The sequence below is a fragment of the Lepidochelys kempii genome, chromosome 4 (genome assembly GCF_965140285.1).
Source record: "Lepidochelys kempii isolate rLepKem1 chromosome 4, rLepKem1.hap1, whole genome shotgun sequence".
Classification (NCBI taxonomy): Eukaryota; Metazoa; Chordata; order Testudines; family Cheloniidae; genus Lepidochelys; species Lepidochelys kempii.
This window is the reverse complement of record NC_136383.1, coordinates 26098578-26121585: the sequence shown is the minus strand read 5'-3', so window position 1 is coordinate 26121585 and position 23008 is coordinate 26098578. Positions and strand designations below refer to the sequence as shown.

General features: G+C 40.9%; 1 protein-coding gene across 3 annotated transcripts in view; it reads left to right on the top strand.

The window, feature by feature from the left end:
- Positions 1-23008, top strand: part of TSPAN5 (tetraspanin 5) — a 117787-nt gene that overhangs the window by 83705 nt on the left and 11074 nt on the right. For all 3 annotated transcript variants that reach the window (XM_073340758.2, XM_073340759.2, XM_073340760.2), the window contains 3 exons: positions 7573-7623; positions 19106-19252; positions 21163-21333. In XM_073340758.2, coding sequence (XP_073196859.1) covers positions 7573-7623; positions 19106-19252; positions 21163-21333 — 369 coding nt within the window. The remainder of the gene's footprint in view (positions 1-7572; positions 7624-19105; positions 19253-21162; positions 21334-23008) is intronic.

Here is a 23008-nt window from a genome sequence, read left to right as displayed (position 1 = left end):
AAAGTGATCTCTGGAGAAACTCACTGGTTTCATGATGAAACCCCATTCTTCTACCACAGGCTTTCATTTTATTTTTAGCATTCTTGTATAGTTCATCACCATAGTATCTCTGTCCTTGGGGTAGTCTGGGCATCGATCCTTTCCTCTGGTAGGCCCCTGCTCTTGTTTCAGTTGCCTTTGAGAGGGAAGGGGACAGAGATTTCTGTTTTGGGGACTGGAGGGGAGGATCAATATATACATATTTTGATTCTCTTTAAGGGTCTTCAACGAATAGGCTGCGCTTGTCTTTTCCTACCAACAAGTTGGATGGCAGCAGAACTGGGAATGCTGTTCCAGTCGTCCTGCCACCTCTACTCATAGAATTATAGAAGTGAAGGTCTGGAAGGGACCTCAATAGGTCAACTTGGCGAGTCCCCTGCACTCAAGGCAGGACTGCATAATAACTAGATCATTCCTGACAAGTGTTTGTCAGATCTATTCTTTAAAACATCCAATGACAGAGATTCCACAACCTCTCTAGGCAATTTATACCAGTGCTTAACCACCCTGACAATTAGGAAGTTTTTCCTAATGTCCAACTCATAACTCTTACTATAGGCTGGGGGTTGTGATGTTCCAGGCTACAGTATGGGATGGGTTTCCTTTGACTCAAGTGATATATATCCTTCTGTTAGTCACTTTTTGCAACTAATGACAATATTTTACCATAATAAGCCTCAACTCCAGTCAAAGGGTCAATATCTCAAGTGGTGTAAATCTAATTAAAGTCTATGGATCTATGGTAATTTACTGCTGCGGTTCTGGCCCAAAATACGCATGTACATACTGCTTATTAAACTATTGTATTTATATTTACCGTTTCACACTTCTGTACAGAGCAACATTGAACTGCACACAAAATACAGCATTTACCAAAGCTTTTCAAAGATTTTTGCCATTTCCAAATGCCGTAATACGGATTTTTTTTATGAATAGTTTTATACTTTAGCCATCTTGTTTATTTTTCTACTGTTTAATTCTCCTTGCAAGAATGGGGTCTTTCCCTCCTTCCTTGCCTTTCCAAAAGTGATGTATTTGTAAGCATCATCTGTGTGCTCATTGTGCAGTTTTATCCCTTCAAGTTTCAAAGAAAGCCAGTTTAAACCACAAGGACTTAGTACAACTTTCTTATGCAAACTGTATAAAGTTAAAAAAACAGCAGAGTTAGTTGTAACTCATATGTACTTTTTGGCTCTTTAGTAGAAGCATCACAGAGGAGATTATACTCTGAGCAATTGGTATTTCATATTCTGGTTTGATTTAGAATGCTTAAACATAATCTGTTCTTATTAGAGATGGAGCCCAAACCAAAATCCAAGATCTGGTTTCAGATCAGAGTTCACAGCTTGAACCAATCTCCATAATGGGACAAATCCAAACACCCTGAACTTTGGGAAAGTTCAGTTTTGGATCTGGAATTTGAAACTCCATGTTTAGAAACACTTGTAGCTGGTGTGTTGGTTCTGCCTCTGAGACAGATCCAGTGTTTGGATCTAGGGTTTCGATTCAAACCCCTGTTTAATAATTATATCCAGGTCATACTGCTGAAACATCTGATTCTTGGTCTACAGTTCCAATTTCTACCTTGATGTTATCTAGCAAATGGCACATCCCAGATTTAACATAGGTTAGAATTGCAGTCTCAACACTTCAGTCCAAAAAAGATCAATTTAATTTCTACTAACTCCTTCCTGTGTGATTATATTGTTTGGCCCAGGTCTGGAAAGAGTGTAACATCCTTCAAAACTTGAAGGCTCATTGTTAAAATAAAAATAATTTATATATATATAAACACCCCCCCCCCCTTACTCTGAGTTATTAACAGCTGAGCTTAACATTGAAGTAATTTTAAAAATGTAAACTTATTTCTCACTATTAATGTTCACTTTTGTATGTTACACAGGTTGGATTCTGCAACTAAGCTGATCAATTTCATGCTGTGCTCCTAGGCAGCTTCAGTTCCTTGTTCTCCTACATTCAGGCAATACTGTTGTGTTTTGTGTTTCCAACAGTGTAAGGAAAATTTTAAATTGGAGAAATAAATAGAAAAAGAAATCACGAGACGAATCTTTGTTTTGTACTTATGCCCCTGGGGATAGAGCTTTCTGGCCACAAAGCTGCATGCACACTTAGGCCCTGATTTGGATTGCAGATAATATGGTACAGACAAAAACACAAGAACAAAAAGGGAGTATTGGAGGGAGTAACCAAAGATTGGATACCTTGAAGCTCAGGGCCTCAGTATCTCTGTATGGTTCCACATGATATTAATCAGCAGCAGTAGTGGCCCTGTATGACACGGATTATAAGACATAGTGGATTTTCTCTCTGTTGAAATAGAGGAAATGAAAAAAAAAAACAGATTGTTTGTTTGTGGAAGATGAAGTAGAAACATTTGACAACAAAAGAGGACTGACAAAACAGGTAGGGTGCTCCGAGAACTTGATGAACTTAAAAGTTACAGTGAAGAAAATGAGGGAATCTTTTTTTTTAAATATAAGATTATTAAAGCACATATTGTTATTGGAAGAATATGTGAAAGAGCACCGTGTAACAGTAAGGAATTTAAGGGTGCTTTGGCTTGGCAAGGGGAAAGAGCCAGAAGGGGAAGAGACCCAGTGGCTTTCAGCAAGTCAGTAGGTGAAGTTCTAGACGCTGATGCAGAGAAGGCCCCTTCCTCCATATGGAAAGAAGTTAAAAAAATCCATATGAGGAAGAAAGTCAGCTTTGGAGTCAGTACTGGGTGTGCATCTGATCTCAGATGTAGAAAGGGCCCTATTGCTCTCAAAGGAGTTTGTCTATCTGATAGGCAGGTGCTAGGAGGAGGCTGACTGGGTTGTGGGAGGGCAGAGGGTGTCCTTGTGGAGTACAGACCGCCATGCCATTCCCCCAAACTTCCTGTCACGGCTGCCAGAGTGGTCTTTTGGAGCCTGTTGTTGCAGCGGCTAGGGCTGGCTGTCTTGGGGAATTTCAACATCCATGTGAATGACAGCTCTCCCGGGTTAGTCACAGCCACTGTGGTAAATATGATCATCCCAGATGGTTCCTAGCTCTGCTTACAGCTGAGGAGGTGACACTTTGAATCTGATCTAACACTTAGTGTGTGTGGTGGTGGTGGTGGGGTGTAGACAGCAGACAATTAGTTATGGTCTAATCATTGTCTCTTCCAGATGGAAGACAGGGCTTTCCCTCTTGCCTGTCAGGGCACTGGAAGTGGTGTGATGATGATATTTCTGTGATTAATGGATTCTGTTGGATTCCAGAATTCTTGGGGGTAATGTTCTTGTCATTGGGCCAAGGCAGGTTTAAGGCCTGATGTATTGTGTCCCATCACGGCTTGAAATGTGAGCCGTATATCTAAAAGTTATCAGGTAACTTAAATCCTGTTAGCGAACGTCTCTCTGGTTATCTACCTGGAATGAAGACTTGAGCTCTCCGTTCCCAAGTAGGTAGGTACTTAAAAAAAAAAAAAAAAAGAGAGAGAGAGGAGAGAGAGATGTTTTTTGTTTACTGTAGGTGCCCATGTAAATCAAGCTTTCCATGTGCCCCTTATACAAACATAGGGCATCGTACCAACTTCTCGTGTTCGCCTGGAACGTAGGTAAAGTGTGGTGCTAGCATCCATGTCTCTTGATAGTAATTACGGACCAGTCGGACCTGATTCTGCAGCCTACACACGAAGCTCTCTCTGACTTTAACTGGTCTCAAGCACGTATAAGGGCAAGATCGCTAGACCTTTAGGGCAAGGGATACTGATTTTTAAAACCAAACCTGTGGATATGATCTGGAGGACATTTGCTGATGATTCAACTTTAACGAGTATGTAAAATTTTGGGCCTGAAATACTTGACAGTGTGCCTTTCTGAAAACATGACTAAGTTTTGAGTGTTTTGGTTAATATTAAGTTAACATTTTATAGAAATTCTCGTGGCACATAACTAAAATAGCCTCTTTTGAAAATGCATAGAAGTAAGAAGTGAACTCACTACGAAGCTGTTGAGTTCAGTGCTGGGGAATCCCCTCCATTTCCCCTCTCTCCTTTTCCCAGATAGGTAAATGTATTTTCTTGGCATGGTTTTGGAAAGAAAAATCATTAGTATACTAAGTTGTTTACACAGCTCTTAAGAGAAAATATACTGAACGCCAAAAAAAAAAAAAAAAAATCTATGAACAGGATCAGTTTATTGCAGAGAAACTGCAAAGAAAATCAATTTGCCATTCGAGCAACATTCTGTTATGTGGCCCCAAACCAGTGCCTATATAGTTGGCTCTGTAGCTGAACTCTTTAAAGCCAGAGGAGAAAATCTCACACATGTGCGCACACTTGTGCGTCCCCGTCCCCCCTTTTCTTTCTATATTAGAGGCTCTGCTTGGTTACATTGCAATGCTGTAGATCTCTCCTGCCCTAAAGATGTTTGTTAGGTATTTAAAAAGTGCTCTCTCACGGCATGCTGGAATGGTGTATATTAGTGAGTTGTAGATTTAATCATTTGACAAGCATTATCTTACATTGCAGTTAATCTTGCTCCATGGTACCATTTAGTAAGCAGGCAGTGTGGAGAGAGGAGATGTTTAATATGCCCATTCTGGTTACCTGATGGATCATTTACAGGAGTTTCAACTCTGAACCCTACAATATCTTTTGGGTTACAGCACACTTCATTTAATTCACAAAGTCAATTCCTACCATGACATTTACTCATTGAAATAGATTTTACAGTGGATGTTGCATGGAGTCCCAGCTGCCCCTTCATCTTTCCTTCATGGCAGGAAAACATTGTCAGGATTACTTATCTTTAGAGCTTGGTACTCGATGTCTTCTTGAAAGTAACTTTGCAGGTATATGTACAAAAAATGGCAAAGGTTCAGGGTATTATGTCGTAGTACACAGCCATTTTCCCTTTTTATTCAGGGGCATAGGAAAGTAGTTAAAGTTTAGTAGGGTTGTGGGACTTGGTGGATCAGGGTATATAGAGCCTTTTGTGTCTGGGTTATTGATTTGTAACCCACCCAATTCAAACTGGCTTTGAATTTGACCAGTGGGCAGGTCTCTAATATCGCAAAAAAATCTACCACCCATGCCACTAACTGGAACCCTTGTTGGCAGTCTCAACAGAGAGGCCAAGGACTAAAATGTACTTGAAGGAGCAGCACCTCCTCTGGTGTAAATTGGCATAGCTCCATGGGCTTCAGTGGAGCCACATTGACTTACACCATTTGAGGATCTGGCCTGAAGTGTATAACCCGAAATGCTACTAGAGTGACCCCTATAGGACAAATCCAGTCATGCTGACCAGGTGTGGAGAAAGCTTGCTATACTGCTGTCTGTTGTATCAGTTCTGTGGAGAAACAGAGGACTTCAGTCTCCAAATTTGTCTGTCTGGCTCCTTCTATTGAGGAGGTTGACCAGTGGTGGTGATGGGATTTCTCTGTGACTGTGACACCTATTTCCTTTCGCCCCTTAGATCATATATCCAGCCAGCGTCCCCTGATTGCTCAGGTGCTTTCTCTGAGAAGTCTCTGTGTGCCCTCTGGTTCCCTCATTTTAACTTGGACGTATACTTCCTTCCTGTTTTCATTCTGTATGGCAACTGTAATTAGTTGATCCTTGCGGTTTTTATTCTGTTTTGCTTTTATTGTAGCCTTCCCCTTCCTTACTTTTGTTGAGGGGTAGCTGTGTGTGTTTCTTATGGGTGAATTCCCTTTGGGGCCCCACCCACATTTTACAGGGATCTCCTGACGTCTGCCTCCAGCCATTGCACAGAGGTCAAATAGACTGACTCCTAGCATGAGAATTACATTTGCAAATAAAGTCAGAGTTTAATAGCTGTCATGTGAGGGAGTTATATCAATAACTTTAATGCAGGGGTTGGCAACCTTTGGCACGCGGCCTCAGGGTAATCTGCTGGTGGACCGCGAGACGTTTCTTTTTCATTGACCGTCTGCAGGCTCAGCCTCCTGCAGCTCCCAGTGGCCGCAGTTCGCCGTTCCCGGCCAATGGGATATGTGAGAAGTGGTGCGGGCTTCAGGGTCATTCTGGAGTCTCCTGGATGACCAAAGAAGCTGGTATGCATGTATCGCTGGGCCATAGCAGCCAAACATACACTTCAGCTGAACTAGTAATATGCCTGGAAACCATAGAACATGAGTAAAACAACATTTTCCTATTGCCAGAGAGGAGTGATTGTAGTGATTACAACTCATTGTCCCTGGAATTGTTATTTCTAAGTAGTTCTTTTGCTCATTGGTTATTGGCTGTTATTTTGTGTGTGTTTGTTTATATTAAAGCCTCAACTTTTTGACTGTTACACAATCCTAAAGCAGCATGGCACTTGTTAATCTTATGGGCATATACAGTACTGAAGATAAGCCATGGAACAAGGAATTCCTTAGATGGGCAACTGTCCCCTGAAGTCATGAAGATTGTGATGTAATCAGTGGTAAATAGTAACTCAAAATTTGTCAGCCTTGACTCAGTTTCCATTAATTTGGACCAATTTTGTGGTTTGAGTTAGTATTCTATAAAACCTCATCCGTCTCAATAGACTTTAGTTCTGGCGTTAGTACAAACCCAGAACTTCAAAGGTGTTTAAATCATGTGAAGCAAGACTGGAAGAAAGTTTTTGCAAAACTCTTTGAACCAAAACCACAAGTATAGCTCAACTCTGCAAGTTCTACTTGAGAAAGGAAACGTGCATATTTTGGGAATGCAAGATTGAGTCATTTATTAATTTAATTTATTGAATGTTTTCTGAATGCAGAGAGAGAGAGATCAATAGTTTTAAAATATGCTGTGCCATTCTGAGATATGCAAAGATATGGTGTCTTATTGGCTGCATGGCCTACTGAAGTAGCTTGTTCGTCGTGAAATATGAAAGCAACCAATAAATAGAAAGCTATAAAATTATGTTTGTTTTAGATTTATTTTAGGATTATTTTTAGTAGTTTTTTCTGATGACAGTTCTCGTCTAAAAATGTACCCATTGATAGGCCATTATGTGGGCAACATAACTATATCTGGTAATGAATATGAATTTTAGTGCTTCCTCCTTCTAGCCGAATTTCTCTTATTGTGCGTTGCATGGAAAGCAACTCTGTACAGCTGACTGGCAAAACGAGGATGGTATGTTGTGTTGTCCTGCTGCAGATCTTGGCTTATGTGAGGCTTGGGAGATATTTCTTTGAGTTGGTTTGTGGAGTGGTTGGGGAAGTGATGTTCATGGCGTCTGAGATGTGTATGTGGGAAAGCATTAAGCTGGCTGTGCTGCTTTAGGGATCTTCCCCCTTATCCTGCTGTTCTCTGGCTGTTTGCTGTGCCAGGAAAACAGCCTTTCATTCTCTAACTTTAATTGTGGAATTGTAGGAGAAGCTGTTGTATTCGGACGCCGACAGCACAGGAAAAATCTTGACATGACTGTCAGAGGTACAGAGGTTCCCAGACAGAGGGGTGAAGATGAAGGGGCAATTGATATATGAAATGTTTGTAACAGTCAATTCACAGTTCTTACCCGAATTTCCTCTTGTTTCTTTCAGTTTCTGGGCATAGCATTTCTTGGAATTGGATTGTGGGCATGGAATGAAAAAGTAAGTTGAATATAACATAAACTCAGTTTTTTTTGTTAGTGACCAATTGACGAGCTATATATTACACACGCTACCCATTCACACACTTTCCATACTGGAGAGAAAATCAGACCCATTGTCAAATGAAACTTTAGCTTGCCTCACCTAGAAGGAGACCTTGGCATCTTTCGGGAGGCTGCTTTGGCGAGAAAGTTCAACTGACAGATGCAGACAGAATAGCCACTGCAGCGCATACATGGAAAGTACAGCACAGAGCTCTCAATGGTACGCAATGTTGGTATGATAGTGTACTCTCATAAAAGGAAGCAAACCAAATGAAAGTGAGTTTTTCTGTTTTTGCCTCTGAATTTACAACACTACTGGTAGCTGTGGCTTAAATTAGTTTACACGCTTACAAAAAATAAGCACAAGACTGAGCTATAGTGTCCCTTCAGTTATCTTTAAAAATAAGTAAATAAATAAAAATAAAAAAATTAGAATGTGCACTAGAATTGCGCAACTGATGCGGTAACTCTTATCCTCTCAGAGATAGGCCTATTAACTCATGTGATTAAAGGTTTGCAGGACTGGGCCCAAATTTGGGAGACTGCTTGGGGATGGAAAGTGAGAAGGAAAGGCAGTGCCAGACTAGAAGGTACAAAACAAATCAATGTGTGTCAGAATCCTAAGTAAAGAGGTCGGTTCGCAACAAGGTAAAAGACCAAAATAATTAAAACTGTTTTCTTCCCCTTTTGTTCTTATTAATAATAAATACCTATGACAACAAGAATATTGTGAGAATTAATTAGATAATGTTTGTAAAGTGCATTGAGGAGGAAAAGCACCATGTTAGTGTTAAGTATTGATATTATGTTCACTACTAAGCTCATAGGTGGGGCTGAACAAACACAGAAATAATAATTGGAAATCCAGGCTCAGCTTTTGCACTAAATATTCAGAATGAATTTGCCTATCTTGGAAGCAAGTCAGTCAGTTGGAGCCTTCTAATCATTCCATGTGTTTTCCTGCTGAATACAGACAATTTAAAACAGGATCTCATTTTAGATGGCTTTGAACGGGCATTGAAGTGCATTAAAAGTCTGTATTGTGCTAGGGCCCCGAGCCTGCAAAGATGTAATCACATGCTTAGCTTTACCTACTACTAGTATTCTAATTGAATTAAATTGAGCTACTCTGTGTGTTAAGCAAAGTATGTCCTTTTGTCTTTGTGGGTTTGAGGCATAAATTAGTAGTATTTGCTTAATTTTGAAATGGCTTCCCAGTTAAGCTTTTTTTTTATAAAGTTCTTTTAGCATTTCATGAAGCAGCAAAAATGATTTTTCCATTATTATAATTGTGGCCTTAGCCTAGAGTCCTAACGTAAAAGGGTTGTTCTGTCAGAATAAGAATTCATTAGGTCTTCAATATAGATCATTAGTGTGAGACTGGATTAGTCTCTTCATGGAGAAATGTATCCAATTAAAAATTATGAATAGCCAGAAACTGCAGCAAACACTTTACTTGAGATGCAGAAACTTAATGTCATGAATTCATTTTAAAACAACCAATAGATTTGAAGAACCGAGTTTAAAAAAACAAAAACAAAACCATAAAAGCAAAGCGAGAGGAGGTACGTGCCAGTTTGGACAGTCTTGGCTGTAGGACTTGTTTCCATAAACGAATAAATAAAAATGTTGCTGTCCTGGGACGAGATTCTTCGCTCAGACACGTGCACTGGAAACCACTGACTTCAGCAGGCATTATGAGTGCATGCTTGGGAAAGTGTAGTGCTTCAGGAATCGTTTGCGGTGTGTTGTAGCCTTGTTGGTCCCAGGGTATTAGAGAGAGATGAGGCAATATCTTCTATACAGAAATTGATCCAATAAAAGATATTGCCTCACCCACCTTGTGCTTTAGAAAGACTGTTTCTTATGTTTAATGTGGTATCATGTAAAGACCCCAGCTAGGGCTGAGGCCTTGTTGTTCGGGGTGCAGTGTAGGCACCTAGTGCGAGAGTATCTTTCCCACAGAGTTTACAGTCTGCGCTGACACGGATTTCTACGGCACTGCTCCTGTGTACCGTTATGTACGGACTTAAGTTTTTGCACAGTTGGAGTTTAAGAAATCACTGTGCTGCTGTAAGTTGTGATTTTGGGGATGCAAATCCAACTCTTCCTTCTGTGGTCATTTGAATTTCTTTCCAGTTAAATGTTATCTGTACACACACTCTGATCATTTCTCTAGTCAAACTTGCCACATCTCAAAGCCTTTTCAGAATGACAAGAAGTAGAGTACCAGATAGTGTACCAAAAGTTGGGTGATATCACTAGCCAAGGTTGGCTGTAATAAAATAATGCACATTTAATTGCAGCCTTATTTACTGCCAGGTGTGAGGAATGCACTGTAGTTCTTCTAGTGATGGTTCCTATGTGGATTCCAAATGCGGTGTGGGTGTGAGGAACGCATTGTGGTTTCACATCCCTTCCTAAGCCCCCAGTTGTTTCTAAAGGAGACTTGAAGACAAACAACATTTTTAAAGAAAATAATTCCCTACATAGTCTCAGTACCTTCCTTGCAGCCTTTAGGGGAGTAATAGAACTCACTTGTCAGACAGTGAATGTTAACTGGTTTGACAGGCAGTTGGCGAGGCCTAAACAAAAAGTGGAAAAATTAGCATCCTAAATCATGAACCTGAAAGAGAGCTGTGAGAAATAAGGAGGCAATGAACCCGAAAGAGAGAGAGAATTCTTAAAGACTAAGTTCACCTCTCTCCACCCGGTCACCCCGGTTTTACTGCTGAATTTTTCTCTTGGAGATTTTTGAGGAAAGATTTTCCCTTCCTTTGCTTTATCCCAGTGAAGATAAAAGATGACGAAGGAAAGATGCGTTAATTGTGCCATGAGACTGTAGATACTCACTTTCAGCAAGTGCTTGTTTGAATCCTTGTTTGGAAATTTGAATCTTGTGCCTATCCCTGGGGCTGCATGCAAATTGGGCAAAACACAAAGCGCACTCTCTGCTCTTGCACATTTCTGGATTTTATATCAGGGGTGGTGGTGTGAATAATTTCAATTATGTGACTCATCATTTAGAGTTTGGTGCCTAAAAGGGCACTGTCAAAATAATTTTTAATGTCCAAGCTCGTGTTAGAACACCTGAAGCTTTTCAATCTGAATGGATTTTAAAAATCTCATTGTACTTTTCTCTGTTTGTGCTGTTAGTTTACTTTGTGAACTCCACTCCTTTATGACAAGGAAACTAGACTAAACTCCCATTTGTTTCCCTCCCGTTCCAAGTAACTAGTGAAATGCTGCTGCTGTTACTGTTGTTTTTTGTGTTTCCAACATGAATGTAACAAAAATTATGGAAACCTAAATTGTGCAAACACCCCCCACATGTGCTCCGGTTTTCAGAGCCTAAATTTTGGAATGAAACAGATTTGGCACATTTAAATTACTGTTGTTCTCTCCCCTATGCTTACTCAAATGCACAAGAATGTGAAATTTTTAATGATTTATATGTGTATCAAAATAGACGCATTTTCCCCATTATAAAGCAATAATGTGGTTGAAAATACTTTCATTTCTCATCACCCTCCAAATATATGTGTTAGTCAGAGATTCCTAGTCATTTGCATGGGCAGGGTATGAGAGATCAGTCCACAGTTTGCAAAGGAGACTATGCTCCAGATGATTCTGTATTTCAATCTTTTTCTTTTCCTCTGACCACCTCCACTACCACTTCCCCTGGTTCAGTGATACTCAGACTTCAGTGATGCAGGAGCCAAATTAGTGATCAACATTACCCAAAAGAGCCAAAGTAGAACGAATTCATTGGTTCATTTGCTATTTTTTTAATATATATTATTCTCACCGCAAAATGACTGACCAAGTATTATTATTTTGTCAACTACATACAATAGGTTAATAACGTAGTAAAGGCATCCTGACTGTTTAATTATTAAATCACACAGCGTTTTAATGATCATGTGCTGCAAAGCGCCGCAGGAGACGCGTTAAAGAGCCACTTATGGCTCCCGAGTCTCAGTCTGAGCATCACTGCTCTAGTTCTTCTCTTTTCCCAGAGAGGGGATCTGTCAGACCACCCCTAAAATTTTCCCTCTGCAGTGCGAGAGGGTGGTTCCTCCTCCAAATCTTTTCCTGTGAAGCCCGCAAAGCGTGGGATGTAGTTTTATTTCCCTGTGTCTTCCCCTTGGATGTCCCTTCTCACTTGTCTCTGCATTCTTCTCTGTACTGTGTCACAGGGACAGTTAAATCAGTGGGGGTTGGAGGCCTGGGGTTGGGAGGAGTGATGGGTGGGGATGGGCCCTCCCTGGGCTCTTGAGCATCTATTTCCTCCTTGCTCCCTTCTGGCTGGGAAAGGAGCAGGCAAACAGTGCTTGTGCAGTGTGGTGAGGAACCCTTTCAACTCCTGCTTAAAAGGCCAGATTTTCTCTCCCCCGAGCTGTGTTTGAGATTACAGTGCTGGGCTGGAGAGAGAGACATTAAAAGGAGCTGCAAGACAACTGGCAGGTCTGGGACAGATCCGAAGCCTCCCTTCCCAGATTGACTCACTATCTAGGAGTCCTCTGCTCTAGTACCATAGGGGTGAAAGTGACCCAGTAAGGGCACTCCAGTGCTGCAGAAGTGCTTGGCCGCCTTGGGAACCTGATACCTCTCAGCCTTGAGGGATGCACCACCAGAACTTTTTCTGCATGTATTGCTGCCTTACGCATTTCTCCCCCATGTTTGTGGAAGGGGATGGCTCCTTCTGTTTCTTTCTGCTGCCTCTCCATGGAATTAGTGCTTAGTTTTTCCATTTGGAGTGGTGTAGGGATGAGCTCAGTCTTTCCCATTGCATGCGCACATCCCCTGTACCCTCGTGCTCTGAAATTGAATGCATAGTGAGAAATAAAGGGCTTTTCATAACTTCATTATGTTGATTTCGCTCCAGTTTCTTATTTTCTCTTCTCTTCCCCCATCTCCACCTCACCTCAGCAGCAGAGGCAAATTCGGACCGGAATTGGCTCAGGGGCACATGTAGATGTTAAGTAGTTAACCAGGAACTCTAACCTACTGCAGACCATTAAGAGGGTGGATGAATATTGCAAACAGCTGAGTTGAAGATCAGCCAGGGAACATATCCTATTCAGTCTCCTTCGGGACTACAACATGTCCCTGGACCAAAGGCATTGTGAGAGGGGGAAAATATTAAAAAACGTGATTTTGCAGAAATGAACTGGTTCCTGGAAAATATTATGCAAACATCTGAACAGTGCACGTGCAGGATAGAAATACAATAGCATTGTCAGGAGAAAAAGTGCATCCCCTTCTTTTCACATCTAAGATATCAATAGTACTGACTTGACCAGCCAGAAATAAAAAGAACAGAGTAGATTATTGTTACTCATGCTGCTGGAAAGGATACTTCATATTTACATAATACAAGGATTTAAAGCTCTTTACAAATGTTTGTCTCCCCTGTGAGGTAGATTTATTGAATAAGTGGAGAATATTAAGTGACTGGTTCAAGGTCGCACAGCAAATCAGTAAAGAGCCAGGATTAGAACACAGTACTCATTGATTCTCTGTCCTCTGCTCTACCCTCTTAAAAAAACACCACCACTCCTCCTCCAACATTCAGCTAAAGATATGGTGAAGACAGTGCTGGTCAGTGCTAGGCTCTTCACAGCTCTTCCCAATTTCTCTCATAAATAACCCATTAAATCCACAGAAGTGCTTGAATATTATGGTGACAGGCACTGTCGAAAACTGTAAAACAGACAGGCAGATGTGTGGATAGAAAAGATATATCGACATTCCTATGAGATGGTCCTTCCAATCCTTTTCAGTCATTTAAAATGGAATAATATGCTCCAGTCATTGCCCCACTATTTCAAACAAAATATACTTGTAAATAATGTACCACTAAGGATCTTAAGAGCTTATTTCAAACTGTCCACGAAAGGAGAGGGCTGTAAGATAGCCTACACCGTATTTCATCATTAAGGAGTCTGCTGTCAAAGTACCTGAGAATATCTTTATGTTTAACAACAAACCTCTTGTTTATCATTTATAAACCATGTTTATCATTCAGACTAAAAGCTGTTGTTTTATTGCCAAAACCTCTTTCTGTGTTGTATATCCTGAGTTGTGTATCTCCAGGATGTTGGTAACTGGAGCTTCTGTGTACAGCGAGAGAGAAAATGATCCAACCATACAGAAGAACATGAGAGCAAATTATATAGCATGTGCTCCACAGAGCTCCTCTGTCCTGAGGCATAGCTCAATGTTACCTATTCAAGGCTGGTGATGACCAAAAGTGGGCAGGCAAAACTGGTGTGTAAAGGGACAATATATATTAGCAGGTAATGCTGCTTCTGTCTCTGGCTCAATACAGGTTAGAAATTGGTTACTCTGAGGAGTCTCCCCTTGTATATGCTCTCCTTCTATAACAGGCGAGGAAAAGAACAGAGACTAGGGCAAATTAGAGCTACAGTATTATAGATCTTAAGTGACCAGCATTTTGAGCTCTGGCCTCTTATGAACCCTGCTAAACCAGAAGATCCAGAAAGGCATCTAGCTTTGTGTCCTTAGGGGTCAGTACAGATTATGAAAAGAATGCAAATACATATGAGCTTTATTTAGCTGGGTTCTATTTCCGCTGCCTTTAGTGGGGGCATGACTGAGCCTTGTATGCTATAAAATGATTGCAGAGGGGTATATCTTGTTCTCACTTCTGTGAGTGTAAATCCGGAGTAACTCCACTGAAGTCACTAGAAATACTCCCGATTTACATATTGTAAGTCAGAGTAGAATTTGGCTGAGACCATCTCCATAGGATTTGAATGTTGTGGTGGTTTGATTTTAAATAAGCCCAAAGTCTCTTACGACATCGGATTAAAAAAAGTATGTGCCATTAAATAACAATGTTCACCCTTTCGATGGTAGTTTTTATTTAAAAAAGAAAATGTTGAGAACACCCCTGCTCCATCTCCCACGTTAGCCCTCCCCAGAACTAGTGTGTGTTAAGATGTCATCTGGGATCTGTGTGTGTGTGTGTGTGTGTGTGTGTATATATATATATATATATACATACATACATAAAGAGCTATTGTAACACAAGACTATATGTAGTTTTTCTTTTTAAGGCAGAGTTTCCTTTAACACTCTAGTTACTATAGGTCCTTAAGGAAACTGTGTATGTGCAGAACTTGGGTAGGTCATTGTTTTATCATGCAGAACTTTCCTTTTATTCCTAGAGCAAAGGGTCTGTTTCCTGACCTATGGCTGGTTGGGTCACAAGAGACCCCCTTGGGACTGCCACCTGATGTGCTGAGACTACCTCTGAGCCTGTTTTCCTTGGCATCTTGGGACTTCTGTACCCTGCCTTGTTGAGCCAGACACGCTAGCCTGCTGCAAACACAGACCCAGGTCTGAACCATGTTCCCCAAAAGCTGCAGGCTTAACTGAAAACAGCTTAAGAAGTGCTCCTGTCTCTAGCACCCAGATACCCAGTTCCCAATGGGATCCAAACCCCAATTAAATCTGTTTTACTTTGTATAAAACTTATACAGGATAAACTCATAAATTGTCTGCCCTCTATAACACTGATAGACAGAGATGCACAGCTGTTTGCTCCCACAGGTATTAATACTTGCTCTGGGTTAATTAATAAGCAAAAAGTGATTTTATTAAATATAAAAAGTAGGATTTAAGTGGTTCCAAGTAATAACCGAAAGAACAAAGTAAATTACCAAGCAAAATAAAACAAAAACATGCAAGTCTAAGCCTAATACAGTAAGAAACTGATTACAGATGAAACCTCATCCTCAGAGATGTTCCCATAAGCTTCTTTCACAGACTAGACTCCTTTCTAGTCTGGGCCCAGACCTTTCCCCTGGTACAGCCCTTGTTCCAGCTCAAGTGGTAGCTAGGGGATTTCTCATGACTGCCGTCCCCTTTGTTCTGTTCCACCCCCTTATATCTTTTGCACAAGGCGGGAATCCTTTGTCCCTCTTTGGGTTCCCACCCCTCCTTCTAAATGGAAAAGCACCAGGTTAAAAATGGATTCCAGTTCAGGTGACATGATCATATGTCACTGTAAGACTTCATTACCCACTTGCCAGCACACAGGTATACAGGAAGACTTACAAGTAACCAGAGCCATTTACAGCCAATTGTCCTGGTTAATGGGAGCCATCAAGATTCCAAGCCATCATTAATGGCTCACACTTTGCATAATTACAATAGGACCTCCGCATTATATTTCATATTTCTAGTTTTAGATACAAGAGTGATACATTTATACAAATTGGATGACCACACTCAGTAGACTATAAGCTTTGTAATGATACTTTACCAGAGACCTTTTGTATGAAGCATATTCCAGTTACATTAGAGTCACACTCATCGGCATATTTTCATAAAATCATATAGAGTGCAACGTCACATGTACCTCCAAGGCTAGACTTTTTCATGGATCTGTCTGTTTTCTTGTTTCAGGCATATCCATAGAGCTGTTGCAGTGCCTCCTTTGTAGGATATACATAATAAGAGTTGGAAGCAAGCCTAGTGGTATGCTTTCTATAACTTGCTGGAAATGCCAAGGGACGATGATTGTTTCAGCTCGCACACCAACCAGCCTGTTTCAGACCAGGATGACTGTCGGCATTATTCTGTCATATTACGCCATTAAGTCTATTTTGGTCTTCCTAGTGACTGACAAAAAGACTAGCACTGTGGCTACAACTTCACTTGGAGCTGGGGGTGTGATTCCCAGCTCGAGTAGACAGTCTCATGCTAGTTTAGCTAAAAATACTAGTGTAGCTGTGGTAGCATGGGGAGTAGTGAGTGGTGGCATGGGCTACCTGCCCCGTGTACCTACCCATAGAGTCCCGGTGGGTTTGTGCTCAGGGCAGCCAGACCATGCTGCCGCTTGCTGCTGCCCGTTCTACCATGGCTATGCTAGTGCTTTTAGCATGCTTGCTTGATGACACCTAGTGCAAGTATAACATTCTGCTGAGGGGTACCCAGTGCTGTGAGCCACTGTTACATTCTGCCTTGGCAAGAGTGAGCTAGGCAGGAGATTAGAGACTGTCTGCTCCCTGCCACACCGGTCTGTCTTCCTCACCAGTAAACAGCCCTAGGCTCTCCCATGCCAAACCTTGCTTAGCAGGCAATGATCTTCAAACTCTAGCGCCCATGCTCCACAGAGATGTTTCTTGGCAAGGCACAGCCCCGCCACAGGACACTCACAGAAGATATTAAGTTTGCTGCTCTTTTTAAAAGAATCAGTGGATTACAGCTTATTAGTAACATAAGTGGTAAACACACCCTTCCCTTCAAACACAGGACTGAGTTGGTTTATAATAAAAATAAACTTGTTTTATTAATATAATGACTTAGGTTAAATGACACCAAGTAGTAGGAACAAAGATAGAGATGGTTACAAACAAATAAAAGTAAAAATAAACTTTCTGATGGCTATGACGTAACTTAACATGTTGCAGTCTTTATTCAAGATAGCTTCATCACTAATCTTCCTTTTCCAGCAATAGCCGACTGATTCTTAGCCAGGATCACCACAGAGTCCTTGTCTCCTCAGCTGAAGGATGATCCGGAGTCTTTCTGTGTGTCCTTACATATCAAAGTTTGCATTTCATTTCAAGGGTCAAATTGATCCCCTGGGGGTCAGTCTCCTGTCTCTTCCAGGGGATTGACTCCATCCTGATTAAGGTGTCTGTTGGTGTATTCCAGTGTGATGCATCCTGCTGCAATTTTACAACGTAAATGTTCTCTTCCTGCAACCTCCACTATGAATGAACAGCCCATTGAATTTGGCCACACATGGTTTGAGGTGCTGGCCTCTTCCCTTTGTCTTGAGAAGACCTGTTTATCAACTCCCCCTGACGTACCTGGTTTAAACACCTTTTAGTCACAGACTTTAAAGCCCTTCAAAGTGAGTGTCCATAATTCCACACGCAGCATTGTCACATACATTTCACAATGATATTACTAACCAGTGTGTCATTTGTTTTCAAATAATATTTCAAAAAACACATTGTGTACAAGTACCATTGCAGTAGGGGGTATGGTGTGAACACAGGGGTGCCTAGGTCACAGTGAGTATGTGTACTTGACCTGGGCATCATTCCCCCAGCTCCAAACGTAGCCCTACCCTATGTCTGTGTGTGTGTGTGTGTGTGTGTGTATATATATAAAAAATTATAAATATAAATAAAATGGGACAGGCGATAATGTCTGTGTCCAGGCAGGAGGATGGTAGGAAGGAGAGAGATCTGTTCCAGGAGGATGACATCCATGCTATTGGGTTCTAGCATGTACTCCAGCCCTGGGTTGCATCATGTCTTTGTTGTTGTTGTTCCTGTCCTCTAATATGCAGTCTTTTTCCAGGTGGTGTGAAAGGAGGAATGGTACGAGACCATAGCACTTTTCCGGCCATCTTACGGTCTCTAAGTCAGCACCAGAATCCTGATAGTCTTAGTGCAGGCTTGCAAGAATAGGGAAAGGGCTCCCTGCATTCTCTCCTCATCCTTGCACGTCTCAAGATCAGCCAGAATTTGTCCCAGAGCATTTAAGAAAAAACAAAATAATACCTTCTCAGGAATGCTGCTGTCATCACAATCCACCTGAGTTCTGCTCCATAGCTGGAGATGGCATGCAGGCTGGTTATTTCTGGTTGTTCTGTCAGGAACGCTGCATATCCTGTTTTCAACGAGCCATATCACAGCTCTTATGTTTGAATAATGTGACACATCACCCCTGATTTAAAATCCCTAAGAGATTCTAAATTAATTGCCAAGTTTTATTGCTAACTATTGAGTCACCAGCTGCTCTCCGCTTACTCAGCAGAGGTTTTGTCACTACTACTAACTGAGGTCTGAATTGGCCGGCTATCTAGTCTGCCCAAGATATAACCTAAAATCTTTAGGAGGAAGGGCCCATAATAACTACTACCCACAACTGAGGAACTTGCTTCCTATGTCTGAGTAGTATCCACTTTCTGCATTTAAAATCAAATTAAAGAAATGTCAGCTGTTGCCTTTGATGGCTTTTTAGACCATAACCTTTGTAATTGTGTTGTTTATGTAAGAACTTAACTTGCTACTCCAAAATATAAAGCACATAAATGTTGTTCACAATAGCTAACAAAAATAGACTAATCTTCCTCCCACCCCATTAGCTACTTTGACCTCCTGGCAAATTAATCCCACATAGCTGTATGCGGCATGATACACTCTGCGCATTTTGTTGTTCACACTGTATCTTATTGTTTCAGTGCATACAGTGCATTGAAAGGAAATGTCCATCTTTTCATCTGCTGTGCATCCAAGAGCTTATTAATTTTGCTCTTTGATACATGCCGAAGAACATTCATTTGATGATGATCTCTGTATTTTAAAGGAAAAGCAAAAGCAGACTCATTGCACAATAAAAGGCCAGACACATCTGTTATTCCTTGGCATTGTTTTTTTTCCCAGGGAGTGCTGTCCAATATCTCGTCCATTACTGACCTGGGAGGCTTTGATCCAGTTTGGCTCTTCCTTGTGGTAGGAGGAGTCATGTTCATTTTGGGATTTGCAGGATGCATTGGAGCTTTGCGAGAAAATACCTTCCTTCTCAAGTTTGTAAGTAACCTTGGCAATTTCTGGATTCATCAATTACATAAGTTAAACCATGTCCTAAGTTGTTGCTTAACTGTGGCGGTCTCGTAAAATGCTTTTGGGGATATTTGACACAAGTGTGTTGTATTTCTCTACTAAGTCAGTTTTTCCCTATCTTTAAACAATGAAGCTATTAAAGAGCTTGTAATTCAAATTGCTTATGTTTTTGGGCTTTAACTTGCGTGATGCAATCCTGTTAAGAGCCATAATGCAAAGCATATGCCTTTTATAAGGATCCAATCTAATGCGTGGCCTTTCTCTCACTAAAGGAGAGAACCTACTTTAATAGTGTACGTATTGAGCTTTGAAAGCCCATAATGAGATGCCTGTGTAACATGTGGGGGGCTGTGAATACTCTAGCAAATGTGGCCCACGTGATCATTGGTGTGGGAGTGCAGGCCCCAGGGTGTTGCTCATGGTACAGAAGAGACAATATTGAGTTATATAGGGGATTATTTATTGAGGTCCTGGGACCCTGTAGATGTCCTTGGCTCTGTACAACCCAGACTAATTCAACACAGCCCTGTATTGCTTAATGACGGCACTGCTCAGAGTCTCCCTTGGCCTGGACTATTAGTCATGAAAGGGACTGCAGGCAGGTTCCAGCAGCCAATGTGCCATCTTGAGCTGAGCAGCCTGGTTTGTCTGTCTTTTGGAAACCACGCTCCCTGTGGGGCATATCTTCAAGTTAAAGATGTGTGACTGCAGGCTAGTCTGTTTTACACAAGTTTAGTGTGATCCCAATTCACCCTTTTGGCTCCTGGCAAGCTGTCGTCTAATCTACGCCATCACCACCATAAACTGTTAAATGTACATGAAAAAGCTTCCTGCTAAACAACTACTTCCCGGTGCCATGTTTGGCTCCCGGGGTGGAAGTGCTGTATAGAGGGAGGAGGTGGTTCTTAGTTACTGTTCTCAAGGCCTTTCTATAAAGTAGCCTGAGCTAGTTCCAATTTACTTGTGTGTTGCTAGAAAATTAAAGTAACTTTCTTGTTCCTTCCTTCCTTTGCTTCTCTGAACTCCTCTAAAATGAACATATCTGCCAATAGCTTCCTAGTCAGTAGCTGCAGGAAAAATTAAAAATGCATCTGATTGAACAAAAAAAAAAGATACTAAAATGAGAATCACAGGCACAGTTGCAAAATGGAGAGAGTTGTAATATATCCAGATCATGTGGAATTTTTTAAACTCCAGAGAAAGTGGCATGTCATTAGTAATGCCTGTGGCATTCACTGCATTTGCATTTGCATTAATCGTAATGAACTTACTTGGTTTTAATGTGATTATAATGAGTAATTCCACAGACATTCCTTTGTAACTTAGTCATTAATTAATTTCTGCTGTTATCAGTGTTGGCTTTAAATGCTTCCTTAGGCCAAACTATACAGACCTAGGTGCCAGTAGATTGATTTCTGCACCTAATTTTTGGCACCCAAAGAAGTGAACTGATTTTCAGTGGTACCATTGGCTGCTCAACACCTTTGAAAATGTAGGTGCCTAAATATGGATTTATTATCATATTATCAGAGGGGAGGGCCTAAGGGAGTCCCATTTACATTCACACCTAACTGCCTTGGGTCCTTTTGAAAATCCCGGCTGAGGTGTCCAACTTTCGGCACCCAACTTTGAAAATGTTGGTCTTTAAGGGCCAGACAGAACTGTACTATCAGCTGGTTATGAATAACGTTTTTAAAATAGTTTCCTGTGGGTAGGAGTACATTGAGCATGTGTTAATAAGCCTGCTGAAACTGACAAAACATCCAGTTTCAGGTCATTCAAATTCTGATTATTTGTAAGCCTTGGAAAATAAGCCTTTAGCCACAGAGGCAAAATAGTCCTTTCTTCTAATTTTTTTTTTCTCTTCTTCCTCATAGTTTTCTGTATTCCTGGGAATTATTTTCTTCCTGGAGCTCACTGCTGGTGTTCTGGCATTTGTTTTCAAAGACTGGATCAAAGACCAGCTGTATTTCTTTATAAACAATAACATCAGAGCATACAGAGATGACATTGATTTGCAAAACCTTATAGACTTCACACAGGAATATGTAAGTTGGACTCTGTCACTTTAAAACAAAGTTCACACTTTAAAGGAAGACTTTTTCTACTTTTACTTCTCGTCTGTTGCCTTTTGCAAGTAGCCACAAAAATGCTCTAGAATAGAATACTTCACACATATATGTAGCAATTACTTAATGGCACTTTTATAGACGCATCTGAATCCTCACAACAGACACATTTGAGGTCAGACTAGTTATTAACCCCATTTTATAGATGGGAGAAGTGAAGTAAAAGGCTAGGTGAATTGTCTAAAAGTCACTGAGGAAGTCTGTGGTAGATCCAGAATTAGAAATTGCAAGTTCCTGATGTCCGTTCTTGTGCTCTAGGCCACTAGACCACATAGCTTTCCTAACCAGAAGTTTCTGAAGACTTCTCCATTGTTCATGGAGATTTAAACTATTTCATTACTGTAAGAGTTGCAACTAGAGCTAAGTGATTTTTCAGTTCAGTGGCCGAAATGAAAAACCCAAAAGAAAATTCAGTTAGTTTTGAATGGAAACTGATCTTTTTTCCTGTTTTTTTTGTTTTGTTTTTGTTTTTGACAAAATGAAAAGCCAAAAAAATTGAGTTCAAATTGAAACAAAACATTTCAAAACAAAATCTCAATTCAAAATGGCATTTTTGGAATTATTGTTTATTGGGCCTGGGGACAGAAATTAACTGAATTATATCCAAATTTGCAAATAATTTTGGTGCCCCCAAAATGCATTTTTTGGGCAAACTTACTTTATTCACTGAAAAGATTTTTGCCCATCTCTAGTTGTAGCACCCGTACAATGCTTTTTATTTTATTGAGACTGATTGAAAATACAGTCAGTTCTGTGATGGGACTTGACATCCAGTTAGCAGGGCTAGAATTCTATGCCACACTTCAGGATAGGAGGAGGAGAATTACTTATCTAAGTGACACTGCTGGGGAAATTCTAAAGTCTATTGAATGTAATTAGCCTAGTTGGAATTGGGCCACTATTGAAGTTCTCCTCATGAGAAATCTGCAAATGGCTCCTAGCTCTCTGTCTTAGAGAGAGTTGGTAAAATTTAGAGTGTGGTGTGTGAGGCGGTACAAGTTAAGTTAAACCTACATGTATCCACTTACCGACATGCAAGGGAATCAAAGTGGGTGTAAGTTACACACCAAGGAGCTGTCTGAAGAAGTAAACGAAGCAGGGAATGGCCTATGCTGAGCACCCCATTCTTATGCTCTTTAGCTCTTTCTTGCTACACCCCTCTCTCCTGGCACTTCAGCTTATGAGCCTGCTTCCTTACACATCACCTTTGAATTTGGCCCTGTGTGTCTAAGGGCCTGAGTGCTAGCTGACTGCCATCCAAGGGATATCCACCCACCAAAATGAATTCATTTATGTTCATGTTTGAATAGGTCATAATTTTGTTTTTTCCCCTCGAGAGAGTGAATAAGTGACGGGATGCGCAGAGCCTTACACATTGTGTTGGATCTGACCTAGCTTGGTGGTGGCCACAAATCTTTGTCTGGTGTGAAATGAAAGGGTCTCAGTGCAATTTGTAGTGAACGGGGTGTCCACGTAATTAAAAACTGCCATCATAACTGAATTCCTTGTTAGCAAACAATCTCCGCAGAGATACCGAAGGTGAACTGAGCATGGAAACCAAACTGCCTTCTCAGCCCTAGAGGAGGTAACAGCT